The sequence below is a fragment of the Ahaetulla prasina genome, chromosome 3 (assembly GCF_028640845.1).
Source record: "Ahaetulla prasina isolate Xishuangbanna chromosome 3, ASM2864084v1, whole genome shotgun sequence".
In the NCBI taxonomy this organism is placed as follows: Eukaryota; Metazoa; Chordata; class Lepidosauria; order Squamata; family Colubridae; genus Ahaetulla; species Ahaetulla prasina.
This window is the reverse complement of record NC_080541.1, coordinates 203,807,605-203,819,554: the sequence shown is the minus strand read 5'-3', so window position 1 is coordinate 203,819,554 and position 11,950 is coordinate 203,807,605. Positions and strand designations below refer to the sequence as shown.

At 43.3% G+C, this 11,950-nt stretch overlaps 1 protein-coding gene across 1 annotated transcript in view; it reads left to right on the top strand.

Moving 5' to 3' along the window:
* Positions 1-9,784: 9,784 nt before the first annotated feature.
* PREX1 (phosphatidylinositol-3,4,5-trisphosphate dependent Rac exchange factor 1) overlaps positions 9,785-11,950 on the top strand; it is a 265,515-nt gene continuing 263,349 nt past the window's right edge. Inside the window, exon 1 of the mRNA XM_058175593.1 lies at positions 9,785-10,247. Within this exon, the coding sequence (XP_058031576.1) occupies positions 10,062-10,247 (186 nt within the window). The 5' untranslated portion in view covers positions 9,785-10,061. The remainder of the gene's footprint in view (positions 10,248-11,950) is intronic.

Here is an 11,950-nt window from a genome sequence, read left to right as displayed (position 1 = left end):
TGTGTAGATGAAGGAGGCTGAGTGTTATGTCTTCAGCCCCGAGCCTGGCCTCCTGGCAGAGAGTGACTCATAGAGTGAGGGGGAAGAACCGACAGGGCTTCCCTCTGTAGGACCTTCCTCTCTGGCTCGGCTCCAGGTCCCAGAGGAAGGCCAGGTGGAGGAGATGACGAGGCTTCTTTCTCCCGCACCTTCCCCCTCCCAGGAAATGCCTCAAGATGCAGCTGCTGACAATCAGTCCTGGTTAAATCCCAGGCATCGCAGAAAGGAGAGGCGGGAACAACAAAAGAAAGGGTGGGGCAGGCCTAGAGAGTGCTTAGTCATGGAGTCACACCCCACAGGATATAAAAGCAGGAGGAGCTGCTCTATAGCTTCTTGTGATGGACAAAAACTGACTATTGGAAATTTTGGCTGCAATATTTTGAGATTAAGACTTTGGCTTCTGTTTATTTCTGAACTGCAATTATGCTGGACTGAGGAGATAAGAGAATTTGGCAGGCAATCGCAGGTTCGTTGCCAGAACTGATATCTGTCATCGGAGTAAATTGCTGGCAGATATAGTCAACTCGCGTGTCTGCTTGATTGTGGTTGGTGGGGACAGAACACTGAGCCTGAGGCAGGGGTCAAATATGCCATAAATCACCAGTCCCTGCGTGCCCGCAAGAGATCTAAGTCCCACCCACCTTGAATCCCTCTCTTATCTCCCGCTTATTTCCCTTGAACGTTAGTTAGTTAGATTCTTGTAGAGAGCTTAAGCTTGCAATACATCTTTATATTCATTTGAACTGTCGGACTCTTCTGATTTCCCCGGCGCTGGGGAACTTCCCAAACATCCTCTTATCCAAAAGTTTCTGCTAATACAATATGTAATGCATCAGCGTCTGCTCCTTCATTGGTAGTTTATTCATCTACCTCTTTTCCTATTGGACTACAGAAAAACCATCTGAATTTGGAAGCTAAATGCAATAAGGTTTACTGAGGAATCTGCAGTTTTTCATCCACCCCTTATCTACTGGAAGATAACGCTACTGTACTTTACGTCAGGAGGTTCTTTTTGTATCTTAGAACATAAGCAATCTATAGTCCAGGATGTTCATGATGATTCTCAATCATCCAGGTAAAGTTGTGGCAACAGGACTAATTTCAACTAAACTCCAAGATCCACAGTAGTTTAGAATCATATAATGGTCTCTCAACTGCTTTTGCACTTAGAAAAGCAGCAAAAAATTAGAGAGAGATTAATAGCTGGAACAACAAATTACTATACATGATTTCTATTTAGTGGGATGTTTATAAAATAAGGAACACAGTTCCTGCGAGAAAAAGCTATATTCTTTTCTTTTTTTTGACTCTTTGACAAACATGTCAGTGGCTTTTCTGTAGAATGGCCATGTATAATGAACTCCTTTCTATCTGAAAAAAAAACCCTTCTCTTTTAATGACCTCATAGTCCCTATTTGGGAAGGTATCTTATTTTGAAGATCAATCAGTTCATGAGCTTTATAGTTAAAATAGATTTAAACTGCACAGTCCTTCCAATTAGGAAGAGAAATCGAGAGTTCTTGATGTTGTCAGTTATCTGGTAGACTGCAAAGTGACTGCAAACAACCCAAGTTGTTTAGACATAGTCTTTGCCAATACTGTATCTCTATTACAGGTAGTCCTCGACTTACGACCACAATTGAGTCCAGAAGTAATGCTGCTAAGTGAGAAATTTGTTAAGTGAGTTTGGCCCCATTTTACGACTTTTCTTGCCACATTTCTTCAATGAATCACTGCAGTTGTTAAATTAGCTGCATGGTTGTTAAGTGAATCTGGCTTCCCCATTGACTTTGCTTGTCAGAATGTCACAAAAAATGCCCCCAGGACAAGGCAACCGTCATACATATGAACCAGTTGTTAAGCATCAGAATGTAAAACACATGACCATGGGGATGCTGCAATGGGCTTAAGTGTGAAAAATGGTCATAAGGCACTTTTTTCAGTGATGTTATGACTTCGAACAGTCACTAAATAAACTGTTGTAAGTCGAGGACCACCTGTATTCCAATAATGAATAATATAAATACATTAATAGGAGAGACTCCATTTCACTCTGTTCCTAATATATATTCAAACGGTTCCATTTCACTCTCTTCCTAATATATTCAAATTGTATGCATATCTGGATTCTATCTTTTAGAATTCATCTCTTTTGAAGTGATGCATTCCTCTTCTTTGGCAGCACATAAATATGTTAAAATAAGCTACTTCCCTGCCCTCTCTGCAATAATCCTTTCCAAGCTGTATTTTCAGTGGAAAAATATGTTTTGGCAACATTTTCCTAGAAGAATGAAGACCAGTACAGGAAAACTGAAACAAAAGTGAAAAATAAGAGGATAACATTTTTATTCTATTTTCTTTATTTTAAAAAACTTGACAAAGGGTATTTGTTTTAAAAAGGCTATACTTAATGGTTTTCAGTTTCTGCAAGCATTATGCCATTAGCAACCTACCCTATATGAAATAATCTTCAAAATGTTGATTTTAAAAGCAAAAGAAAAAAAGTACATTTTGTTTGTCTGCTGCCAGGCACTGTGAACTTAGCAGAATAGCTGAATAGATGTTGGCCGCCAATCTGGCTTTACAGCTGAAAACCTCATGCTGGCAAATTATAGATTTTTCCCTTTTAATGTGAAAAACTTTTCACATTTTCTACAAATTAAGTACATCCTTAAACTAAATTGTACTGTGCTTAGGAGAAGAGTACCCTTTATAAAAGGAAGAAATGTAGATACTGAGTATGGAAAAAAATGGAAGCAGTGTAATGTTTTTGTTCAATCCAAATTAATATTAGATGCCTGCAAATTTTGATATACTTATATCTGCCATCCTTGTTTATTACATAAAAAGGCAGAGACAGAAATTTGCTGTGATTGTTTGTTTGTGTCTGTGTCAGATCATAATTCAGAGACTTTGCATATTGCTGTAAACATTTAAACATTTCTTCATAACCATTTAATTACATAAATGAAACAAAACTGACCAAGAACAGGTATGTACCCAACTTTCAGGTTAGTCTGTAGTGAGAATAGAGATGAAACTTTATTTCTTTTCTGCCACTGTGATGGCAAGTTTTCTCTTTAAGAAACCCTTATTTGACTCAGAAGTATTAGATAAATAGAATAGAATAGAATAGAATAGAATAGGCTAGGCCAATTGTGACTGGACACACAAGGAATTTGTCTTTGGTGCATATGCTCTCATGTACATAAAAAGACGAGATACATTCGTCAAGAATCATAATGTGCAACACTTAATGATAGTCATAGGGTAGAAATAAGCAATCAAATCATACTAGGAAACAATCAATATAAATTGTAAGAATACAAGCAACAAAGTTACAGTCATGCAGTCGTAAGGGGTGTGCATAAGAGCACAAAAGTGCCTACCATTCCTGTCCTATTGTTCCCTTCATTATATCAAATTGATATAGTTGATGCATATTTTTTACATATATATATATATTTTCTTCAAAATATGTTGTTTTATCTATGACAACTGTTTGTGTATATGACAAAAAGAAATAAAAAAAAAAGAGATGGGTGATAGGAACAATGAGAAGACTAATAGTAATAGTAATGCAGCCTTAGTAAATAGTTTGACAGTGTTGAGAGGATTATTTTTTTAGCAGAGTGACAGCGTTTGGGGAAAACTATTCTTGTATCTAGTTGTTTTGCTGTGCAGTGCTCTAAAGCGTCGTTTTGAAGGTAAGAGTTGAAACAATTTATGTCCAAGATGTGAGGGGTCTGTAAGTATTTTCACAGCCCTCTTTTTGACTCCTGCAGTATACAGTCCACAGTGGAAGGCAGGTTGGTAGTAATTGTTTTTTCTGCAGTTCTAATGATACTCTGAAATCTGTGTCTGTCTTGCTGAGTTGCAGAACCAAACCAGACAGTTATAGAGATGCAGATGCCAGACTCAATAATTCTTCTGTGGAATTAATGCTCCTTGGGCAGTTTGAGCTTCCTGAGTTGACACAGAAAGAGCATTCTTTGTTGTGCTTTTTTGATGACGTTTTTGATATTTGGTGTCCATTTTAGGTCTTAAGATATGATAGAACCTAGAAATTTGAAGGTCTCTACTGTTGATACTGTGTTGTCTAGTATTGTAAGAGGTGGTAATATGGGTGGGTTTCTCCTAAAACCTACCACCATTTCTGGTGGTTTTGAGTGTGTTCAGTTCCAGATTGTTCTGGTCACACCACGAGGCTAGTTGTTCAACCTCCCATCTGCATGCAGATTTATTGTTGTCTCAAAAGAGACCGATCACTGTTGTGTCATCTGCAAACTTCAGTAGCTTAACAGATGGATCATTGGAGATGCAGTCATTGGTATACAGAAAGAAGAGAAGTGGGGAGAGCACACAGCCTTGGGGAGCCCCTGTGCTAATTGTACAGGTATTTGATGTGATCTTGCTTAGCTTCACCTGCTGCTTCCTGTTTGTTAGGAAGCTTGTGATCCACTTCCAAGTCTGTTCCCGTACCTGTAGCTGGTTTAGCTTAGAAGAGTGTCTGGAATGATGGTATTGAATGCTGAACTAAAGTCTAGAAAGAGGACCCTTGTGTAGGTCTTTGGAGATTCAAGATGTTGTAAGTTGTAGTGCAGAGGTTACTGCCTGGTTTCAAACCTTTCTATTTTAGATGTTAAATAGAAATGCCTTGGGAATGAGAAAAATAAGTGAATTATTAAGCAGAGACTTTCATGAAAAATTACCCAGTCCTGAAAAAGAAGAAAACATATAAAATACCCTTGCCTTGATTTTGTTCGGTTAAGATGAGACAGATAAAACTCTATCAGGTTTTCTAAATTCTATTATTTTACCCCAAAATAGTGAAAAGGATCCAGCCTCCCAATATCTGTTTGCCTTTATGTGGGAGGAGCAACAATACACCTGGACCCATCTCCCCCGGGGGGTATACTGCATTTGCACCCTTTTTGCAAATTTTAAAGGCAGACCTGTCATCCACCTGCCACGAAACTCTACTCTAGTTCAATCCATGCTGTATTTGTTTCTTGGTGTTGCCTACCTCAAATGGCTAACATCGGAGAAGGTGGTGATGGAGGACCATGGTGAAGAGTCAACTACAGAGCTCTTTAGAAGAAGCTGATTTTTAGGCCTCGACATGGAATGGAAACAAAATTGGTTGTTAGTAGCAGACCTCTTTCAGGACTGGAATGGGGTACATTGATCCTGATTCTGATGTTTGCAGCCTTTGATACCATCCACCATAATATCCCTCTGGGAGATCTGTAGGGTTTGGAGAGTTGAGGCAAGGTATTGTTTTGCAGTGGTTCTGTTCCTTCCTCAATGGTCAGTTCCAATTGACGGGTGGTGGTGGAAAGAGAGCCTGGAGTTAGTGGTTGCTTCGTTATCAAGTATTTCAGGGATAAGCTTCTCCCTCCATTTAACATCCACCCAAAGCCATAGTTTAGATCATCCAATAGTTTAGGATTCAGAATCACCAATATACCAATGATACAGGGGTGAAATCCAGCAGGTTCTGATAGATTCTGGAGAACCAGTAGTAGAAATTTTGAGTAGTTCGGACAACCGGCAAATGACACCTCTGGCTGGCCCCAGAGTGGGGTGGGAATGGAGATTTTGCAGTATCCTTCCCCTGGAGTGGGGTGGGAATGGAGATTTTGCAGTATTCTTTCCCTGAAGTGCGGTGGGAATGGAGATTTTGCAGTATCCTTCTCCTGGAGTGGGGTGGGAATGGAGATTTTGCAGTTTCCTTCGTCTGCCATGCTCAAGCCATGCCCACCAGACCACACCATGCCCACCAAGCCACGCCCACAGAACCGGTAGTAAAAAAAATTGGATTTCAACACTGCAATGATAGTCAATTTTATATAGCTACCCCAGGCTAGGCTGTTGATGTAGTTGCAGTCCTGTCTCAGTGCATGAAGCAAGAAAATAGCAAGAAAAGGAATTTTATAGTGATCAATATGGAAGATATTATTTTTTCATAAAAGATAATACAACTTTGGATAATTTCTCACACAATTACTTTCTGCATCAGCTGAAGTTCCGGATACACTTCAAGGGTAGCCCCAGAAGCCCATAGTGGACTGGCTTTGTGCGTTATATAAAACCATAAGCAAACCAATATATATAGATTTTTATTATGTTCTGCCAACAATTTACATGATTTCTATCACCCCCTACTTGGACAAAGGAGAATTTCTCTATTTATAGTGTATATCTATATCTTTAGATCATATCCTGTGATACCCTAACTTTCTTTTTTGGGGGGGAAAGAACTGTTTTAAGGGGTTAAATTCATTTTTAAGTCTTGAATTCATCCCTAAATAAGCCCTAAATTTAGCTAAGTTTCCCATTTTGAATAGGTTTTCAGGTGTAAAGTCAGTACTTTACTCCGAGACACCTGTCTTAGCCTTTAATTACTCTCAAGTCTCTCCCAACTCTCTCTCTTCATATTGCATCAACCCCAGTCCTTTGAAGTGCATCATTTGATTTAAATGGAAAGTGGATCCCCAAGTTGTAGCAAAACACTACATCCCATACCGTGCTATGTTTCCATTTATTGCTTACCAGCTAAAGAAACTGCAACCTGAAATCAACAAACCATATTTCTAGCATGCATGACGTGTGTGAGGTGTTTGCTAAAATGTTTTTGATACTGGCATCTCATGAAATACATCTGTGTGTCTATGCAGGGGTTGGGTAGTTGTTTTTTTTAAAAAAACCTGTGGCAAAGATGAAAGGGAGATAATTTGAAGTGCTGCTACGATGTCATCAACAGTAAGATGTTCAATGCAATCAAACCTCTAATGAAACGAACCATTACATCAAGAGTCTAATCAAACCTGTTCTTCAAGGATCACTTATTTATCATCTCTTGGCTTACAACTGTTCCTCACCAGTCTTTTAACTCTCTGATTGACAAGGATGTAGATCAATGGAAGGAAGGAAGGAAGGAAGGAAGGAAGGAAGGAAGGAAGGAAGGAAGGAAGGAAGGAAGGAAGGAAGGAAGGAAGGAAGGAAGGAGAAATGTTCACACAAGTGCAGAAGCAATGCTTTGAATCCTCAATCTTTAAAGATGGTTAAGTGCAATCTTACAAGTACTAGTGTAACACCAGGTGAGGAAATACTACCAAAAGCCACTTTTTCCAGGGAGTGGGAGAAATCTGCATCAGAAGATATGGCAGGGATCCAGGCTAGAAATATGTCACTCCATGCAGGGAGTGTGTTCTTCCCATGGTTTCAAAATTCAACACAGGGATTGATTAACTGGAAGCACTTCAGGAGAGTCAAGCATAGAATGAAGCGCTTGAGATTGACTGATTGATTGATTTTATATAACTCAAGGCAGCAAACATACACTTTCCCCCTATTTTCCCCATAACAACAATCCTGTGAGGTCAGTTGGGATAAGAGAGAATGACCAGACCAAGGTTACCCAGATGGTATTCACACCTAAGGTGGGATTAGAACTCAAGGTCTCCTGCTTTCTAGTCTCATGCCTTAACCACTACACTAGACCAAACTGAGTTTCCTATAGTTTCTTGTGATTCCGGTGACAACCCAGCTCAAGGCATCCATACTGTACTAGGCTGTACGTATTTGTTTGTTGATCAAATTCATGCACTACTATAAATACCTAATATGTTTCCTATATTTATTGTAGAAAGATAAATGATAAAGAAATAATATGAGAGCAATACAGGTAGTCCTTGCTTATTGACCATTCATTCAGTGACGGTTCAAAGTTACTGTACTTTTCGGAGTATAAGACGCACCCTAAAAGTGGGTGAAAATTGCAATGTGTCTTATACACTGAATGTTGCCGAAGCCCCATCTGCTGGCCCCCACACTTTGGCTGTTTTCAGCCTCCACGTATTGCATTTTCACCCTCCCTGTGTCACATTTTCAGCCAATTCCAGGTGGCGGGGATCGGCATCATCGAATGGGCATCGTTGAACTGGCCGTTGAACGGGCTGCGGCAAATGGGCTGCAGCGAATGGGTTGTGCTGCAAGGGTCGCGGCAGCGAACAGGCTGTGGCGAACGGGTACTGCCACCGAAAGGCGAATGTACTGCGCCGAACGGGCCAAGGCAACACTGAATGGGCCGTGTTGAATGGGTTGCGGTGGCGGCAAACAGTGGCGGCGAATGGGCAAAGGCAGATTTTTTTTTCTTATTTTCCTCCCTCAAAAATGTAGGTGCGTCTTATACTCCCGTGCATCTTATAGTCCGAGAAATATGGTAGATACCGTTTCCCCCAAAATAAGACATCCAGATATTAAGCCCAATCGGGCTTTTGAGTGCATGGCAATAAGGCCAAGAGCTTATTTCAGGGTTTAAAAAAATATAAGACAGGGTCTTATTTTCGGGAAAACACGGTAGTACTGAAAAAGGACACTCATGACTGGTCCTGGAACTTGTGTCTGTTGCAGTGTCCTAATAGTAACGTGGTCATAATTTGGGCACTTGGAAATTCGTATATACTTGCCTTGCCAGGGTCTGTAGGAATAAAGAATGTGGGATCATTTGTATTTCTGCATTTTTGCTGCTTCCCCCCTTCTTTGAAATTACCTGAATCTGCTCAGAAAATGAAAATAATGTGCTTCCTAGACAACATCTGTACATATCAAATAACATAATTATCATTAAAGCAGAGATGTCTGCTGAGGTTTTTAAAATTAAAAAATAAATAAATTAACGCCTGTACATATAAAAAGGCGGACCTTCAATTATATGGTTGTGGCCACTATCTTGACATTTTTGGCACTTAATGAAGTGCTTAATGAAAAGGTGTTATGCCCAGGAACCTGTTTTAGAGCACCCACGCTGATCAAATTTTTTATTGTAAAAGCCCACTTGCTGTATACTCTCTCAGCTTTATTTCAGCGGCCCTTAACTCTGCAGCTGGTTTTGTTCAAACAAACGAGTCCAAAATTCTTGCTGAGGCGTCAAGTTTTTCAAAGCAGCATCAGCCCTGAATTACTTTTGTGCCTCAATTTCTCCCAATTTTCCCAGTGTGTTAAAACACCTCCCGAATTTGTAGGTTCCACGCGTGATGGATTTTGCTCGTTGCTTGCAAGAAAAAAAAAATGGTGGGACTCCCAGGTCTTAAGGCTGGTTGACTTGCTTGCAAAGTAAGCAGCCGCTGCTTCTCCTCCATGCTAGCCTTTGCGGAACAAGACTTCCGCGAAGCCAAACGCAGCCCCAACCCTGCAGAAGAAGAAGCCGGCATGTGCAACTGCAAACATCCCGCCAGGGAAGGGAAGGCTTCCCTCTCATTCAGCAAAGCGGGCAAAAAGGGTATAATTTTGTACCGCATGGCGGGCGTTTTGTATCCCTGCCGACCATAGGCCGACAATTTTGCTCCAAAGTGTGTGTGTGCGTGCGTGTGTGAGAAGGTGGGCAAGACAAAGAAGAGCTGCCCGAGAAACCGACCGCAAACAAGTTTGCACGGCGACTTCCACCTCGGGTCGGAAGGGCAAAAGGCGCGCCGAAGCTTTTTTTTGGGGGGGGGGGGGTTGGATTGGATCGTTAAAAAAAATCCCCGCATCTTCCCCGCGTCTGCAGCTTTCCGCGACCGCCGCACTTCTTTGTTTCGGCCTCGCGCGTTTCTTTCCTCGCCGCCCAGACTTCTGCTTTGGGCTCGTCCCGCCGCGGCCACCCACCCCCGCCCCTCGTTTCGGAGCGCCGTCCCCGCCTCCGAGCCCGGACGGAGCCGACCCTCCTCTCCGCCCCGCTGCCCCGGTCACGCCCCCCTCGCGCGCTCCACTCCCTGCTCGCTTCTCTCCCATTCAAGCGCTCTTCGCGCTCTGCTCCTCGTTAGCCGCCGCCGCCTCCTTCTCTTCGCCATGTCCTAGCGTGGTGTTTTTGCTGGCGGCCGCTAAGGCGAGCGAATAAGCGGGCGACTCGTTCTTTGCTTGGGGGGCGTTTGGCGTGCGCCTCCGGGATGGAGGGCGCCTAAAAAGCCCCGGCCGCTGAGTGAGGAGACCGGAGCCGGCCGGGACGATCTTCGGGAAGGTGAGGCAGGCAAAGAGCCATGGAAGTGCAGTCGGTGTCTGAAAGTCCGGCGGCGGCGGCAACGGCAGCGGCCCCCGGCACCGTCGCTCTCCCCTCGGAACCGGCTAAGGATACGGACCGCCAGCTGCGCCTTCGCCTCTGCGTCCTCAACGAGATCCTGGGCACCGAGCGGGATTACGTGGGCACCCTGCGCTTCTTGCAGTCGGTAAGCGCCGGGGCTCCGGAGGGTACGGAAGACCGAGGGTGGGGGAGAGGGTCACTGGGGGTGGGGTGGGGAGAGGGCAGACGAGGAAGATGAGGAAGGGCAACTGTGCATCGGCTGCGGCGGGTGGGACCCGCTGGGGCGAACGCGGAGGTGCCAACCCGGGAGACTCTCGCCGCCTTGCGAAATGGGGCTGCGAAGTTGGCCGGCGCCGTGTTGTAGCCGCGCCAGACTTCTCTCTGGAAGGCAATGCAGAGCCGAATCCGTATCCGTATCCAGTCCGCTGGGGCTTTCTTGAGTCGACCTCTGGCCGGATTGCGGGCTCTCCGTGCTCTCGGGGTTACCGGGAGGCATCACCTGTAGGACCTTGGGGTGGGGAGGAGCGCAGTCAGCAAAGTGGGCTGGAGGGGGCAGCTGAGGACACCGCGCCTCGGTTCCTGCGGCTGGGTTGAAGCGGACTTTGATCCCCCAAAGGAGGGAAAGTAAAAAAAAAAAAGAAAAAAAGAAAGGTCTTGGATTCTGGGTGGCAAGAGGGTGTTGCCTTCAGAAGTTGAAGCGGGGGCAACGACGGCCCGGCGTCGGTCTTGGGTTGAGCGGCGGGGATGATTTGCGAGCCGGGATGTCAACACGGGAGAGCTCATCTATCATGTGGCTTTCCTTCAACTCTCCTTCCCCCCCCCCTCTCAACACACACCTTTAGGCTCCTGGCAGAATGCGCAGCCGGCACACTTGGGCCTTTGGAAATTGCTACTGGTGGGTCTTCTAAGTGGGTGGTAAAGAAGCGACAGCGTTTGGTGGGAAAACTGGCCCTTGACGCAGAGAGAGAGGCTTGGCCTGGTTTTTAAATCACTCCTTTCAAGATCCAGAAGCTTTCAAGATGTTTACATGCAGTTGATTGGGTCTTGCCATAGTTCATCAGGTGCCTGGTTCGGCGTAAGGGGGAGCCCTTTGCAAGCAACAGTGGTATAGTAATAGTAATGGATTTAAAAAAATAAAAAAATAAGAGGAGTGATAAAACCCTTTCTTGTCTGAAGGGTTGTTTTAAAGCGCTTTCTCCCCCCCCCTTTTGTTCTTTTCCAAGAGAGGCTTGTGGGTGCATGGTTTAGACTTGGGCAACTTTAAAATAAGTTTTTTAATTCGTATTTTAAATTGTATATTGTATTGTCTGTTTTTACTTTGGCTGTACACCGCCCTGAGTCCTTCGGGAGAAGGGCGGTATAAAAATCGAATAAATAATAATAATAATAATAATAATAACAACAACAACAACAACAACAACAACAACAACTACTACTTTTCCAGCAGTAAATCTGGGCTTATGTTGAGACTCTTTTGCCTTTTATTTTAAAAGTCATTCCAGGCACCTTTGTAGTCTTTCTAGAAATGGTCTTTCTTGCTTGAATTTGGTATTACTTCTGCATTTTTATTGGATTAGTCCAGCTATTTGTATCCATGTCAGGGTCATTTTTATTTCTTGACCAGATGAGTACTTCTGTGAACAAGTTCCCTTTTAGTTTTGCAGCCGTGGCAATTGAAACTCATCAGCATTCTGAAACATTTCTTTTGTCTTTGCACCCAATTGCTTTGTGGCTAACTCTGTCCTCATGCTCTTCTGAAATTGTAGGAACAAACATCTAGCTTTGAGCACTGCCTAAAAACATCTATAATAGTGTTAGTTTTGTAAAGTCTCTTCATTAGCAACAACA